The 18,915-nt window shown below is 31.1% G+C and overlaps 1 protein-coding gene across 1 annotated transcript; it reads right to left on the bottom strand.

Moving 5' to 3' along the window:
- Positions 1-16,507: 16,507 nt before the first annotated feature.
- Positions 16,508-17,501, bottom strand: LOC132953651 (uncharacterized; the record flags this gene model as incomplete). Its single annotated transcript, XM_061026024.1, has 2 exons — positions 16,508-17,269; positions 17,430-17,501. Coding segments are annotated over 2 exons (834 nt in total), but the record flags the coding sequence as incomplete, so codon positions are not given.
- Between the last annotated feature and the right edge of the window lie 1,414 nt (positions 17,502-18,915).

Genomic DNA, 18,915 nt, shown 5'->3' with positions numbered 1-18,915 from the left:
TAGAACTACAAGTACTCCTAAAGTATGCAATGCGAAAACATTTAAATATTTTTTCGTTGAATAAAAATTACTTTTTAAAAATAATATGCATTTAATTTTTTTGAGAATATGCAAAGAAAAAAAGCAATATGTTTTACTATTTTGTTTGTCAGACGGATGGCGGTCTTAGTGAAGACCACATTAGATTAAACCTTACAGTATATTTAAATGCGAGTACAACGCACAGGGTAAAACCCAAGGGGCGATTTTCTTTTTTGTTCGCCGTCACACCTCTCCCTCTCCCCGCCCCGCCCGTTAGATCGTAAATACGCCCCCACTGAACACACCGAGTGGAGGTTGATTATCAAATGCCCATTTCGTATATTACAATATAACGTGGCAATATCACCGACCGCGGTGGTTACCCTGCAAACAAAACGTTTTCACGCGCGCATATCGCGTGTCTGGTAGAGGTTAGGTATAATACCTAATAATAATAATAATTAAACGACTTGCAGGGTCGCCGAGGAAAGAGATGCGCGAGAAGTATAATATGATATTAAATTAGTACATGTGCACTATATGCATTATAGGTGATAAGTGTGTATACGCCTATGAGGCCTCCAAGACTTACGGTTATTCGCGCGGCGCGTAACCACATTATAGCGACCATAATATACGTTCGCGAGTTTATTATTATTTTTGGACGCAGGGGTGTTGGTTCTTAGTCGGCAAATATTTAAACTTACCGCCGCCGCACTTATCTCCGGTGCGCAGTTCCCTCCACACCGTCATTCGCGCGACGTCTCTCCTTCTCGCCCTCTCCTCCGCGTACTATCCTTCCATACACCAGCCTATATCTATACATATATAATATTTATATATTATAGGTATCGCCATATCCTTATAACGACACACACGCGCGCACGCCATATAATAATAACAATAACTACACGCTGTAATTCGGTGCTCATTACCTATATACGTAACATTATGTGTGTTTGTATGTGTGTGTGTGTGTGTGTGTGTGTGTGGGTCTGTATGCGTGTAGGTGTGGGTTGTGTGTTAAGTATAATAATATATTAATATCACACGATGAGGGTACACACGCGCGCGCGATAATATTGTACGACGAGCGTGGGTCACGTTATTATTATTATTAATATACGCGAGTATATATAGGGTGCTGGAGCGTGGTCAGATAGGGTGCGAATTGTATAGAAGGATCGCGTTGTTATTATTATTGTCTATCGACACGATTTTTCTCTCGGAAAACGCCATCAACGTTTGGTATATACCCGCAGCTATTGTCATCAGACGCCTTCTCGTAAAATTATTATTGCGCACGACCCATCGTTGAGCCGCGGCGGGATGACAAAAATCGATAAAAAAAAAAAAAATGAACAAATTGTTGAATTTTTCGACAATATCGTCAAAATATATATAGCGCGTGTTCGACGACTATATGCTCGATTTCGGTATAAAACTCGTCTGGGGTCACGCTTTACTGATTATATTATGCATGGAGAGTGTAAAGAAACCGACAATTACACACGCGTGAAAGCCATATGACTAAAATGTTTGCCCAGTGCGGGTTGATAATATATTCGATGGCGTTGACGTATGCGATAATAATAAAAGCTATAAGGACTAAAGCATCGTAATATATAATATACAAAAGTACCTAATAAAATTATAAGTGACTATTTTTTAAACGTAGGTATAGACACTTATTATTTTCTCGATAAGTAGGTAATAACGTTTTTGGAAATATTTACTTAAGAAAATTTCAAGACATTACAAAACAACGTTTTTGAGAAGAAAAATGTATTCTATTTTTTATTCTTATCATTATAATTTTTAAGATGTTTACTTTTATTAAAGACGTCATGCATTTTAAATTTCATGTGCTCCAAAGTAAAGTATTGTCTGAGAACTTAGTCGATAAAAATCGAATTTTGAACTGGTAGTTAATACTTAATTATAATCGTACGTACCTATTTAAAGTTTTGTATGAATAGGAGCAATGGAACAATATATTGCAGTTAACCACACAGATATTTGAATTTTAAGTACCTATCTTATAAAGAAAATACTAATTAACTACAAGTTGAAAATTTGATTTTTGTACATAATATAATATATTCTGGCTTTATAAATTTTTATGGTATGTAGACCATGATGGTATAGTATGTTTTTTTTCTTAATTTCACTTAAGCACCGCGTGATTATGGCCTTTAGCTGTTGCAGGGGTTATGAACTGTGGTTGGTAAGGTTGGTACGGTAAGGTGTTGTTACGGTTGTTACGGTAGGTAAGCAACACGTGTATGTGTGGCAAGGTTTTAACTACTACGAACCCAAGTGGTCGCCCATCCGAGAGCTTGTAGCCACAGTTGTTACTTACTCTCAGTCGCATTGCGGGACTGGGAATAGCCAACTCGCCACGCCGATAATTTAAATAGTAATAAACATAAAATTTATTTTTATTGGGCTTAATCCCGGCAACTGAGGCAATTAGCTGTAAGATGCTACTGTAGGGTTTTTGGTACGGTAGGGAACGGTTGGAGGAACACGTTTTTGTGTTTGGCTGAATTTTCAAGTGTACACCCGTAGGTATCTGCCATGCCCGGGGTGGGGGATGGCAGCCTCTCTCTCCGAACACCATGACTGCCCGAAGAAAAATGCCACCCATGGCCGGGACCGAACCGGCGTCTTAACGCGTCACAACAGACGCCTTAGTCCGCTCGGCCACTCCGTCCCCCACTTAAAATATTAGATCGTTAAAAATAATAAAACAATTTAGTTTTTTGATTACCTCGAATTATGTAAGTAAAAATATTAAAAATACATACTCACTTTTTTTTGTGACCATTGGTGTGTACTGTAAAGCCACATAAACATTTGATAAACGTTTAAAGTTAAATATTGATGGCATTTTATACTACATTTTTAAACATAATAAAATGATTTCTCCTTAAAAGATTTTTGGTATTCATCTTAATTCATAAAAGGTGGGTAAGTAGATGTCGCTCTGCTGTACAGTAGGTTACAAGTGGGTCACTGTAATGGATGGTGTTAAATTTGATTTCAATGATATAATATCATTGTGTAAGAAAAACGATTCTGAGCGAAAACGGTCAGTCAGCCTATGATATCACCAAGTATAATTGATGATATTATTGTGAATAAAGTAATTTATATATAACATTTTTACGTGGAGCCTTGTTTTAAATTTTCAATCCTTAGCTATAAAAGTTGAACATTTTATACATTTTCAACTTCAAAATAATTATTAAATTTTGTCAAAATTCTAACTTTAAATGCTTCTAAAAAAAAATTGTACCTATGTATTTTTAATATTTTTCAACTGGTATTGTAACATTATATCAGAAGTCTTGCATTAAATTTTCACGCTTTTTTACCAAACAAATAAAATGTTATTGATATATATAGAAAAAAAAACTAAAAAAATTGAAAACTGACTATATCTGTAAACAGCTCAAAAAGAGTCAAATTATTTTATAAATTTTATCGTGTACAGAAAATACTAATATAAAAATTCAGTAAAATTGTGAAGTATCTACAGTCATTCGTTTTTTAATTACAACAAAATAAGAAAATCGTTACATGAGAAATGGAGTGAATATCAAATGTTGTAAAAATATGAATTTTAAACGCTCATAATAATTTAATTTAACTTTCTTGAAGACATTTTTTTTTTTATAAAGGTAGACAAACGTATGGATAATCTTGTATTACATTTTCAAATTTTAGATTTAAAAAAAAAAATTTTATGAATTCTTAATTCAAAATAATTTGCTAATTTTCATGATTTTTCCGTATTTTGTCAAAATTTGAACTTTAAATGCTTATAATTAAAAACTGTGACTAAGGATTTTTAATTTTTTTCATCTGCCTTTGAAACACTAACCTAGGAGCCTTCTATTAAATTTTCAAGCTTTTTTACTCAACAGATAAAATTTTATTGATATTTATAGAAAAAAAAAAACTAAAAAAAATGGAAACTGAAAATGTCCGTAAACAGCTCTAAATAAGTTAAAATATTTGGAACATGTTATGGTGTATAGAAAATGCTAATAAAAACATTCAGTCAAAATTTCATGTACCTACGGTCATTTGTTTTAGAGTTGCACCAAAAACCAAAATCTATTGTCTCGAAAACAGATTTTGCCTAAAAATTCCCGTTTTTCCTTAATTTTTCATTTGTTTTTCATGTCGCTTTTGAAAAATACTGGGAAATTTTTACTTTGAACATGGATAAATTAATTTTCAGTTTTTTTATATAAATTTCCATTTTCTTACAGGTACATAGGTGAACTATACGATAAATCCGGTTAAACACGTTTTTTTTTAGATAAGATTAAATTAATATGTGAACTCCCAACGGACAAGGCATGAATCCAAACGTTCCAACCACATTTTTTTTTAAAGTTCTGTTGTACAATATTTACATAATAATATTAATATAATACATGTTCTGAAGTTTAAATATTCAACATCTATGTAATAAACATACTAATATATTATATAATGTAAATAAGGGAAGATATATTAAATATGTTAAACAATGCGTAAATGCGTATAAATACGAAAAATAAAAATGACATAATACATTCTGAATCTTTGTAAAATAAAACAATTTCGTTGCTTGGTTAGTATTGTATAAATATAGCTCTTATACGTAGAAAAAATAATACAAAATTCATCAAAATCCTTATAAAGTGTTGTTACAGTATTATTTGAAAATCATCAAAAATACATAACAATATCATGTATACAATCCTATTGTACCCCTAGATACCGCTTATCACTCGTGTAGTCTATAGTATTGATGATATTATGATCATCCCGAAATTGTGCAGATGGATTGCTATGTACCGCGTATATTGTTTTACTGCAGACTTAGTAAAACAAGGGTAGTGATATTGGCGTTAAGGTACATGGACGGTGGAACATGTGGCGCATACGATCGATTACAAATAAGTAATAAGAACGTACCTACAAATAACGACGGTGCGTATAAGTTTCATCCCGCGAAGTTTCAAAGCGGAGGTGCCATTATGCCGGCGGGAAATGAACCTGCGACGTTCGCATGTCGAGTCGCAATGACGTAGCGATATTAATTGATGTTACGCCTTCGCGTTTGATAATATAATAGCGCTATAGTTTAAAAACTTTTATTGCACCTATACAGCTATTATAATACATAGGTAACTATAATGTCGATTTCACTTTTCCAGGCCGGCAGACGATAACTCGCGCACTGCACATGACCGACTAATATTTTACGGTTGTTTATGATTGTGGTTTACCTACAACACTAATGTCGGATGTATCGTGTGGCTGCACGGGTACGGGTATATCCAGAATTTAATTTCGTAGCAGGTTACACGTGAAAAGGGTTAAGTCCATGTAAAAATAATGAGCATATAGAATAAACCACTGACCCGTCTTTATTTTAATAATATAATATAATAAGTTATTTTTGCGAAGGCTGAAAACATTATTAATGAGGTGACTTCGATGACTATAAACACACTTATATTTTTTCTATCAGTATATTTTATTATCTTGTGTATTCAAACCATTTATAGTACCTATTTAATTTTAAGTAGGTACTATTATAAGTTATAACACAATATTTCTGAAATAACCATTCAAGTCGCATACTAATTAAAATTGTTTTTTTTTTTCTTATCACAAAATGTAAAACAAAAATGTTGGCTACCAGCTTGTTGAAACTATACGAAATAAAAATAATAAATTGTCATAACCATTTAAACAGTTCATAAAACCTTAAATTTCAAGTTAGTAAAGCAATCACTTAGAATTACTATTGTAATTTAGTGAAAACTGTACTCTATATTTTAGTTTAATTACCTTAGTTACTTAGTTATCCAAGCTTAAATAAGTGCGTATTTAAGTTCGTAAATATTATGCAAAAAATCAATCTAAGAACGAATAGGAATAGGGTATGAACCGGTGGCCGGCCAATAATTGTCATAATGAGACAATCTTGACAATTGTAACAAAATTTGTATTAATTATTAAATTTAATATTTTAATTTTCAACACTTGTCTGGTGCACTCGTTTCACAAATAGCGATTGATTAGGTATATGTTTTTGAAAAAAAGCGGTGATCATATTTTTGTTACCTGTCTAGTACCTGTCCTATCTTATGTTTTATGCGATCTACTGATATACGTGTTAATAATTTAAAATAGTAAATTAATTTATATCTTGATTAAATTAACCTTTGTACCTAGCTTTAAAACTTTAAATCTTGATATTATGTTTTAATCGAACTACGCAATAAGTGGACAAATAATTTTACAGATATTATATTAAAAACTAGTGTTTGTCGTTTGAAAAAAAAACACAGAAACACCACTGCCCATCATCGAAGAAGGGATACTACCACGTACGTGATACTACCATAATATTATTTAGTAATAAATCAAATACAAGTACCACATTAAACCAACGTCCAATATGTCAACACAGTAAACCATTAAAGTCCATAGTGGAAACACAGGGGCCAACACTCGAACAATAAAAAGCCTGCGGAATGTAATTTAAAAAAATCCGAGATCAGGCTAAATGGATACAGTTACTACCATATTATCACTATAATGTCATGTAAATTAATTATATCAATCTTGGATCAATCTATAAAAAAAACGTAACTTAAATCATGTAAGTACCTGTAATACCTTATACGAAAGTAGAGTAATTTAGCTGATTAACATATGAGTATATGACTCCTCCTCATCACGTATACTTAGAGATGTAAAAGCATACTTTACGCAACTCATAAGACACTTGAACATTATTTAGTCACTCGAAAAGTTGAAGGGTTTTGTATATAAAATTGTTTCTGAAACATGAAATAAATGGCATAATATCCGGATTTCGACCAAAAACAGGCAAGTGCGCAAGTACAATTTTTCATAATATTGTGGAAGCATAGTATATTGAATTAAGTTAATATAATATATTATATCTACGAGTATAGAACACACAAAAGAGCTACAATAATAATTAAAACTAAATTCGTTCCATATATATATATATAGAATATAGGTACCTATACAATTACTATATAAGCAGCCGTTATAATAATATATTATAAGTCTAACGAGTGGGCCGTACATTAGATTATAACTTCAGCCATCGTATAGGTAAGTCAGTATAGTGTATAATGGACACAAACGCCATAAATTGTATCTTTATACAATGTAGATAAGTAGATACTTAATATATTATACGTATCAAAACATCAGCGTTAAACAAAAACAAAACACAATGTCAAAAAACAATCAAACTGGTACAGTTCTAAGAGAACACAAATAATGATACTCCGGTAGATGGAAAAAATCCTCAAGGGACGATGGCTCCGACGACCATTCATTTTCGAGCAGACTCAAACTCTCACAGAAAGTTGCAGGGTTGGCTATATTTGATATACCTATCGCAAATCAGTGGTTATACTGCTGTGGAACAAATCAAAATATATCACAATAATAGTAAAAATTAAACGTTCACGAAAATTCTTAAAGTTTTTGGAAATTTTATATTTTTTTCCCGAAAAGATGATAAGTAGCACAATATCCATAATTCGAGCAAAAAACGATTAATGCATATCTGAGAACAATTTCTTAACAATTATGAAGCCTATAATAAGGAATCAAATTAATAAAAACGTTTTATAAGAGTTTTTATTATTTAAATATATAATGGCTGCTTGTATTATTAATTATAGTCAGGTGGCGTCTAAACATAAGCGGCTGTATATATACATATAGTTTAGACTCCATAGAAGTAAAACATTCTGATTATATTACACTATTACCTATATTGTGTTTGATGAATTTATGTGTCGACAATTAATTCTAAGAATAATAAGAGATAACAATTTGTTAGCAAAAATAATAATAATAATGGTTCACTCATGTCAAAGCATAATGTGTGTTGTCTATAATAACAAGGCTTGCAAACGTTATAAGAACGTTATATTTGGCAAAAAACTATTGACGTTTGTAAACGTAATTATAACGGAAAGCTATAATCAAAAATTATTAAATACCGCAAAACAAAACATAACAATTAACAAAATATATTATACATCATTAAACAAAACATAACGCAAAAAGTAATATATAGAATATAATTAACAAAAAAAAAAAAAACGCAAAATGAAATATTTTAAGATCTATTTATTTAAAAGGCCTATTGGTTTCGTAGAAACATTTATTTCATGCAAACAATCTAAATATTGGTACTCCGTTTTTTTATATTCCGTATCTGTTCCATTACCTACCCACAGTAGGTAGTTATTAATTTTAAATTCAATAGGTTTTAACCCTATTTTAAATAGCGATAAACGCAACACTTGGATAACGTTTTAATTCTGTATAACGATAAACGCAAAAGTTGAATAACGTTTTTATTCTAAACAACAATAAACTCAAAAATTGTGTAACGTTTTAATTGTAAATAACATAAAATGGAATTTTTTTTTGAAATGCAAGACCTGGTCTATAAATATATAGGCTAAGAATAGTCTAAAATTGTACATGTGCATTTTAAGGGGGAGATCGTCCAGAATCAGTTAAATTGTTTTAATAGGAAAATTCGCAAAATAACTTTCTTTTAAAGTATTAGATACCTACCTGCCTACAGTTTTAATTAAAACTACCGAATGTCGTCGTCACAGATGATGTGAAACAATAATGTTTTCTGGTATATTTTAAGTCCTCTGTAGACTACGAGAGAAACGAGAATGGCTTCTCAGTGAATGCAAAATATTAGTACCTACATATTATTTAATTTTATTTTGTATTATTAGTTTAAGGCTTCGACGACTGAGGTCATTAGCCTAGCTGCTGTACGGTGGGGTAGGGTCGGTACGGTTGGAACTGCTGGTATGGTTGAAAATTGTTGGTCATGAACTACACGTGTATGTGTGGCAAGGATTTTGGACACTACGAACCCGGGTGGTCACCCACCCGAGAACTAGTTTCCATGGCCGTTGCTTACTGTCAATCACGTAGCGTGATTGGTTTCAGCCACTGCACCGCACCGAGCCACTTACATATTATTATTATTATAATATAATATGATATTGACATTTTTCAATATTATTATTATTTTATATATACATAAACAGAAATAACCTAGAGCTACTTATGAAAAGCCCCAGGAACACAATACGTGTGCGCTGCGGGTGATTTCTTTGTTCGGTTAACAGAAATATTCAATTTATAATCTCAAAAACGCATCGATTGAGTCACAAGCACATTTCATCGAATTAATATTTTATTATTATGATACATATTTTCTTTCAAAAACAGCGTAATATTGCTGTAAATATTATAATGATATAAGCATGTATGACCTTAATGGTTTATACCTCGGTGCATATAAGAATATAGTAAACTGACACTTTAATAAGATTATAATAACATAATAATAATTGTGATTATTATAAAAATATGTGTGACGAAAAAATAATAATATTATGTGAACACTCATTTGAATGCGCCCGCCTGCGTCGAAAGGAACGAGTGCCTTCGAATGGAATACGAAACAAAACACTTTAGGGCCCTAAGTCGACGTATTCGCGGGAACCAAATACGAAAACTGAAACGTATCTAATTGAAACGAATTCCTGGAGGAGAATTCGCATAATAATATTATATTGGTCTGGTTTTCTCGTACGGCTCCGACGAGCTGCATAATGTCATTATAATACGCATTAAAATAATAATAATAATACATAACATTATTATAATATGATACGTTACGATGTTTAAATTGCAGCAGGTATGCTATATTTAATATTAAAGTCGTATGCATAATGGTGATATTACGGAACTTACGACGTATAGGCACATGCTCTGTGTGCAATAAGAACGTTTCAAACCGCAAATCGTAATATCATTATACATTATAATATTATAATATATTGTACAGTGTAATGCCCTCGATCGCACTACGTCGTCGTTGACAGCGCGACGATACATAATGTCATATTAATAACTCAAAATATAATAAGCGATTTCGGTGGGGTATTTCGAAAAGTTGAAATGCCCAGAGGAACTACGTCTCTGAATGAATTACGGTAAGATCGATTTTCTTGTTTTGTTTGTAATCCAAGTACGATATTTTCTACACGTCACGTCACGGTTATAGTTTTCAAAATAGTTTGACTCGTCTCGAGCCATTTATTTAACTTTTCATTTTTTATACATATCGATAAGAGCTTTTTCTATCGGTCAAAAAGTTTGAAAAAATTCTTCGTCAGTTTTTATTGTAACTACTAGCTATATTTCCTCTATAGTTAAATCACAAAACTGTGACTATACGTTATATTGTAATATAATACCGCAGTGATCGCACAACGCCGTTGACAGGGGTACATAATATTATATCATAATAAGCGATTTTGGTGGAAGTTTTGAAAAGTTGAAATGTCCAAAGGTCCAAATGCATTATACACAATGCACCCCACCTTATTGTTGTGTTGTGTAGGACGATGATAGGTACATATTATTATATGGGTAGGAGATAAATTGTAGGTACTTATGTAGGTACATATTCTCTAACAATTTCTCGTCGGCAGTCATCACTCAGACATCATTATTATGGCAATAATTCATCCTAATTTAAATCCATGATTTTATGAAGATTTTGTACAAAATAATCATACTTTTTAATTCTGAGTGGAAAGATGAATTTTATTTATTGATTTTACAGTGGCAAATCAATATCTTTTTAGTGGAAAATGATGGTATTTTAGGATGTTAAAAGCAAAAATAAATTTTGTAAAAATCTTGAATTTTTATGTAATGTTGGTTTTTGAAAAAAACCTATTTTCTTATTTTATTGTAATTTTAGAAAAAACATGGATAATGGAAAATTTCACTTTTTATTAAATATACGGTGATATTATCAAAATATTTTGAATTTTTTTTGATCTCTTATAAATTATAATAGCCATTTTATATTATGGAGAGAGGAATCTATAGTGGTTTTACAATGATCTTTATTTTTTTTATCCTGTAAACAAAATTTCTACCAGAAGGAGTGCTTCGATTTCAACATATAGTATCTTATCTTTTATAAAATTGGATCAAAATGGTACTTTAGAGGGGTAATTTTTCGATTTTCTCAATAGTTTTTTAACGCCTCGAGAAAAACCACCAAAATACCCTAATGCTAAGCTATTTTAACGCTTTGTTTATCACCATAGAAACGAAAACAATTTTAAGCTAACCGCTAAAAAAAATGAAAATTTATGAATTAATAATAAATTAGTAATTTTATATTTATTAAACATAGATATTAATTTATATATTATATAAATAAATATATTGTTACATATAATTACTAATCGTTACACTGATCCTTTTCTCAGATTCGTTTTTTATCGAATGAAATCATTGCATTCAAATCGAATACCGTAGTCTGTTATAATACACTATCCTGTCCGAGGACCGAAGGGACGTTGGACAAACTTTCAACATCGCTAACATACTACACCCCGATGAACATGTTTTTCTATTAATATCGATAAAAAAAACTTCATTCGGTCAAAAAAATTAAAAATTGGATACAACATTTTTCGTAAGTTGTTATTATAGATGTTTTATCGAAGTTTTTTCCAATTTTATTCCATTTTTTTTAACACCGATTATGATGGGAATTTTAAAATGTAGAAATTCTCTGTTGAACGTCTAAATGAACTAATATTGTATTGTCGTGTAGGATAAAGTCATGAAGGCATATTATATAATTATAATATATCTAATATATAAAAATCTAGTGTCACGGTGTTTGTGGTCGCACTCCTCCAAAACGGCTCTGAAACAGACAAATATTTATATCTTCCCTAAGCATAGTCCATATTTTGTTCTCGCCAGTATCATATGAATTATGGATTATAAAACTATTACGATTATCACAATTAAATTTAATCTCTCCACAAAATTATTTCATGACAAAATGTCCTAAGCAAATTTATATTATAGTTCAAAGTTTTAACATTTATTATAAAAGTTGCGGTTATTAGTAATTTCCAAAAATCCATATTAGGTACCTAAAAAAAAAAAAATTAAACACCATGCATACATCAATAATTTAAATAGAAATACAAAAATTAACCTTCCTTTTCAAAAATGCTTTAGTAAAAATGAATAATAAAAAATGTTAAAAATAAATATTAAAATACATTTTTTGTCAAAAATTCTATTTAAAAAATAAAAAATACTATTATACCTGCAAGTTATATGCAATTGATTATATTATATATTTATTTTGATTTGTTTCATCGTAACATTTTATGACTGCATTTATTCGCCTTTAGATTGGAGAAAATATTTTTTAGTTTAAAATTAGAAAAAGTGTTGGAAAATGTAAGTTATGACTGTTTAATGGCGACACGTGATATAATAGTATAAAACGACACACTACCTGTATAAACCGTTTTGAAAATAATGGATAGCAACAACACTTTAGATAAAATGTGATAACTGTTGCTCGATCAGAACTTCTAATCGCAACTTTCATAATAAATAGGTTAATATTTTGAAATGTAATATTTTATCGGGGATATTTTGGTCTTGGGATATTTTGATGTGGCACCTGAAAATATAGCTTGATATGACCTGACGTAGCTGACGACGTTCTCAACCTAACCATCGGCGCCTACCATTGGGGGGGGGGGGGGGGGGGGAGAGAGGTGAAGACGAGATATTTGCCAGGAAAACCAGGAAAACCACGAATACTTCATATTTTATTTAATAAAGATGTTGTATTTTTTTTTTGTCGTCTTATCATTTCAAGAATAATAAAATCAAATTAAATTAAATATCCATTAAACAATATCCAAACGTACAAATATTTAGAAAATAATTCATTTTCCAAACAAAAATTCTGCAATTCTGTATAAGCAGTTGAATTGCGTGAAATACAATTTGAACGTCGAATGATATTATAACGTACCTATTATTGAAACATCAAAAATAAAATGGATTTATGGATTTGATTAAAAGCTTGGTCAAACAATACACAACAGTAATAAATATATGTATTATGTGCATAAATAATATTAAATATTTAATATATACATAAAATATGAATGTATCTTTAATAATAGTATTCTATGTTCAATGAGAATAAACATATATGTAGTTATCATTCTATATGCATCTCCACTAAGCGGATATTCACATGAAAACTTCAAATCTCTACAAACTGAACCGAAAAAGGCAAATCCGAGAGTAAAATGTGAAAAGAAAGAAAAACACTAAGCGAGTATTAAAAATGCGACGAAACGATGTTTTGATTTAAAAAGGCTCTTAATCACTACAATGAATATTATTTTCCTTTTTAATAAAAATTATAAACACTTATAAAATATCGTTTTTGCCTTGTTGTAATTATTTCGGAATACCACTAGGAATTTTCTGAGTACATAATATGTACATCAGTTAAAAAGTATTTAAGTATCGAAAACCGAAGTGGTATATTATTGTGTTCGGATCTCATTCGGAAATGAATTTGTGAAACTATTATACACATATTATTATTATATATAATTTAAAACAAACAACCATACGAATACTTTTAAGCTGTAATACGTCTACAGAAATATTGCATTTTTATGTATAGGTGAAATATTAATATTTTTTAATTATTTGAAATATAAACTGTACCTACTCAAATATTATATTTGTTTGATACCCATACTGGTCATTTACTTATATTTATCGATGATGTACAGTGATCTATGGACTATGGAATGATATTTTTTTAACTGAAATCTATGAAAAAATGTATTTCAACTAGCCGTGAGAATATATTAGTTCAATAACTTTTTGTATTTATTAGTAAACATTAAACAAAAATAAAAACAAAAACAACTGTTTTTTATTTAAATTAATTTATAATATTATATATTACTTATTTTTATTCCTGATATTAGTTTTTTGGAAAGTGCAATGATAATACAAAGATTAAAATAATATAATACTAATATACTATAGGTATAAATGTTATATTTATAATCTTAATTAGTTAAATCTATATAAAATTGAAAATCATGTCCAACACTTTACATTTTTTAAGGTGGGAAGGGAGGGGTACCTAAATATCAAAGGTTTTCGACTAACAACTAACAACATAATAGATTACCAATGGAAATGTTAAGTCTCTGATCATCATATAGTTCTGGGTGTTTAGTAAATTTGATATAAGAATAATACAGGATATTTATGATTCGTAGATTTTCTTACGTCCGCTTAGGATCGGTTTTAAAATTGCACTTAAATCGAATACTGTAATAATACACTATCCTGTCCGAAGACCGAAGGGACGATGGACAAACTTCCCCCAACGCTGACCTACCTATTTACCTACCTATACCTTGCTGCTTATTTTGTAATTTTTTTTTTATTTTTGTGTATCTTCAGTATCTTGTTCGATGGGAAAGTGAATCTAGTTGGTGCATTTGGGAGGTTAAAATTAAAAATTCTCAGAAGTTGTTGAAAGCATCGGAAAAAATAAATATTTATAATACGATTTTCTATAAAAGGTAACTTGTACATTTTTGAAATATTTTCGCTCTATATTTGAGCTGTTCAAAACTTTGAGACATTTTTCAAATGTTGTAAATTTTTTAAAACTATTGTCCACAAAAACATTTTCACAGAGTAAGAAAGCTTTATAGTTAAATGCAAGGCGCCTCTTATAATAGTCTCTTTAATAGCATGTGGCATGTCAAAAATATTAAAGATACAATACCGGTTATATTGTAAGTGCATTTAAAGTTCAAATGTTGACAAAATCCCGAAAATTTGCAAATTAGTTTTCAATTAGAAATTCATAAAAGCTTCTCTTTGCATAACTAACAATAAAAATCGTATTGAAGATTTCACTAAAAAGCCTACACTATTTATAGCCATGGATAATTTCAATTTAATTTTATTATTTATACAAGTATGGTAAGATGACACACTACAACGTATTTGCTCGAAATCGTTTTTCATATGCAATGATTTGATATGAATTTATCATTGAATTTAAATATGACACATCCATTATAAAATTACTTGCTCAACTACAGCAGAGCATTACCCACTTGTCCAAATTTTAGATTATGAACGGAGCAATTTGAGTTGATGTGTGTTTTGTGTGTGTGTGTACGCTGTAAAAAATTTAATTAATGCTTAGATTTTTAACTTAAACATCTTTTCCTGTGGGAAAAAGAATCTAGTTGTTGCAATGGGGAGGTAAAAATTTAAAATTCCCAGTAGTTTTCAAAAATGAAAAAAATTAAGGAAACACAGGTAATTTAAAGAAAGCCCTCGTTTAACGTCAATGTTAGATTCAAAACACAACGTAAGCAAAAAAAACGTTGAGTAGTCACATTTTACACGCACTTATTTTAAATGTGTTCCTAAAAATAAATAAATAATACGTAATAATTATAAGAAATATGAGGTGAAAACTAGTGCAGGACAGGATAAGACGTGTCGTTAAATAACTTGTTGTCGATCAAATGAAGAACTAATATGACATACTACGAAATTAATATGTTACTTTATTACAGTATAATAGTGACTCCCAGAAACACATTCCCTCCATGGGGATGATGCCTGGTGACGGTCTTGAAGGAACTGTATGTAGAAATATGTATTAAATATAAGCACAGTCTATTACAGGCAGACACAGGTCTCGCTCACCTCGTCCGGGAAACGGACCGTTGTCTCCGGATCTGAGAAACACACTGCTTGTCTGGATGATGACTCTCGTCCACATCTATAAAACCAATAACAGTATATCGAACCGTCGCGGGACGTCTGGCAGATGTGAAACATCTAAATTATTTTGTATAGAAAATATACATGAAAATTTAAAGGATGGTTTATTTGACGAAATAAACATGGCAGAATCAAGAACAAAATATTCAGATTTTTCTAAGAAAAATAATTCTTTTTTTTTTTAAAGATACATTAGATGTTTTACATCAAACAATAGTATTTACGTACTAGTAATAATAATACAATCCGAGTGGGGAGGGGTAGACCGGGGACTCCCCCTGGTTGCGCCACTGATAAGTTCGTATGCACTGCACGCAAGGTTGACTAAAATTAAATTACATGCTGTCCTATAAAAAACAACGTTCTACTGAAACTGTTGCATTGTTAAAACGAATACGTTAAGGATTTAAAATTTTACGACGTAATGGTGAAACATATTTAAATAAGTCAATACTAAACTAGTCAATGTTAAACGAGGATTTGAGGTTATGCTGTACAGTAATAATTACGGTTTTATGTATAATCCTAGTGTGGGAATAACTATACACGATTTGGTTTTTTTTTTTTTTTTAAATTTGTATATTTATTTACGATTAAACAAGTCAGGGCAATAAATAAGAATCGGAGAGGGGTCGTTTTAGATTGAAGTGGAGGATGGACGGGTCACCATGCTCGATGTGTCTTAGGCATCTCCCTGAGTGCTATCGGCTGTGTCAGGTTCAGCGCTATTCGAAGTGATACATATGTGGCCTAATATTCCGTTTGCCTGTGGTGACACAGTAACCACTACTACTTCTCCTTCTTCTCCTCCTCTTCTTGCACCCCGGTTTCCGTCTAATCTAGGACCTACTCCTTCTCCTCCTTCTCTGGTGACGTCTGCTTCCACAAGGATTTCCGCACTTGGTGCCTGCTGTTGTGAAAATGCCACAACCGCTGCCGATGGTCGACGAAGCGTCTGCGTTGGTCTCTGCATCGGTGTCATCTGCGTCGGTGTTATCGTCGTCGTCACTACCACTGGTTTGATATTGAAGGCGACGTCGCCGACTGCCCTTCCATCGCCCTCTTGACTGGAAGTCGTGTCCACAGTTGACGAGTCATCGTCGCCTTCTTTAGTGTCTGTAGTCATGTCATAGTCGTCTCCTTCGTATTTTTCTTCGGTACCGCTAACGCTACGTCTCCTGTCCCGACGGCGACTGGACCGGGACCGGCTCCTGTGTCTCTTCTGCCTACGCCTCGTGGATCGGCGACCACGTCTCATTTCTACTTGGCCACTACCGACGGCCAATGTGATGGTGAGACCACCTGATACGTCTTCGTGATTTCTCAGCATCTCGCATCGTTTTGCTAACTTGTTTGCCGTTGATTGCTTTTCAATGCTTCGTTTGTCAGCCTCATCCATAATAAGCGATGCGGTTTGTTCCCAGGATACAGTGACAACTGACAACTACAGACAGCACTCATAAGATTTAAATACTAATATTTTTAATATTCTTCCCTATAGTAGCATTTTGTAATGATAATATTATAATATTATTATGATAATGTTAAACTAATATTATAATCACAAATAATATAAGTATAATGTATAAACAAAAAATTGATACCTGGGATTCATTCACAATACTATCGGAGAATAAGCAATGTGCCCGTACAACGCACCGTGTGAATTCCAAACACGGTGGTCATATTTTTATTTCGGCCAGCAACAAAAAAATTTAAATGAAATCCGATCGTCATAGGCGTGTTCAGACTTTAGTCACCGAGGGGGCACAACAAATTTTTAAATTGTGAAACCTATTTTATTTTTTAGAAATGAAAAAACATTCATTTTTTATGTTACAAAATTCACAATGATAGGAGTATTTTTTAATTATGATCAAAAAGTATAACCATTGTCAAAACAATAAAAATACTTTTTTCCCATTAATTATACAAGGTAAACAACATACAAATTGTAAAACTAATAACTAATCAGTAGGTAATATATTATATTTTGAGTATCTGACAAAATTTAAATTATTTTAACAAGTCGTAAAATATCTAAAAACATTTTTGAAATTATAACTGGTAATTGGATAATATCAACTGATAAAACTATAATATGATGAACATAATATTATAATATGATAATATAATCACTAGTTAATAAATGCGTAACTAAAAAAAATACAATTAATCAAAATCTATAGGTACTGCAGGGTACACACCGCACGACTTTTTTTTTTATCCTGTCATTTTTTTTTTTTTTTGGAGGCACAGTCTGCCGGGGGGGGCAGTGCCCACCCGGCCCCTCCCGTAAACACGCCTATGCCGATCGTCACTAGTGTAACTTTTTGTTTTAGTGTGTTTATTAAACATAATTTTACAGTTAATTATGGCCCTATACCTAGGTCATCTTACAACCGTGGCGTTAAAATGCAGTCCTTTGACTAAATTAAGTAGGTATGATATAAATTAGTATAAAAGCTTAACACCCTGCAGAGCTTGCATAACATGGTACCACGCTTAAAAAATAACCTAAGCGCCATAGTTATTTTGCCATGCTTTATCAAGTCACAATACTTAGTACGTATTACGTAATATTATAATATGTAATAGTCTGCATTAAACAATTTTGGTTAGATATTTGCTTATTGCATGTCTTAAAAGATGAACTGTGGATTTTCTACATTCGATTAATGTAAAAGTGACATATATAGTTTATAATCGTATTATCTAGATATCTTACCAAAATGCTATGTTATATTTTTGAATTTGAACAATATTTAAAAATGATTTTGTAGTTAAGGATTAAAAATTTAAAACAGGGTTTGGTTATTCTATAGTTAGTCTTCTTTTATAGTTATTTTATGTTCGAATTTACACAAAATTAGATATTTAAAAGAAGAAGTTGTTCTTTTAGTTTCGTTTTATAATTAAAGAATATTATTATTGGATACTTGAAACTTCTAAAATATATTATTATATATAAAGTATGACAAATATGATAAATATGATAGTAAACAAAATATAACAATTCAACTTAACCAGCTACCGTATTATTAATAACAAAATAAGTATAATATATAATATCCAAGGCTGACAAACTGT

This window comes from Metopolophium dirhodum, chromosome 1 (assembly GCF_019925205.1).
Source record: "Metopolophium dirhodum isolate CAU chromosome 1, ASM1992520v1, whole genome shotgun sequence".
In the NCBI taxonomy this organism is placed as follows: Eukaryota; Metazoa; Arthropoda; class Insecta; order Hemiptera; family Aphididae; genus Metopolophium; species Metopolophium dirhodum.
Note: the sequence above shows the minus strand (reverse complement) of the source record. Positions and strands in the feature narration are given on the sequence as shown.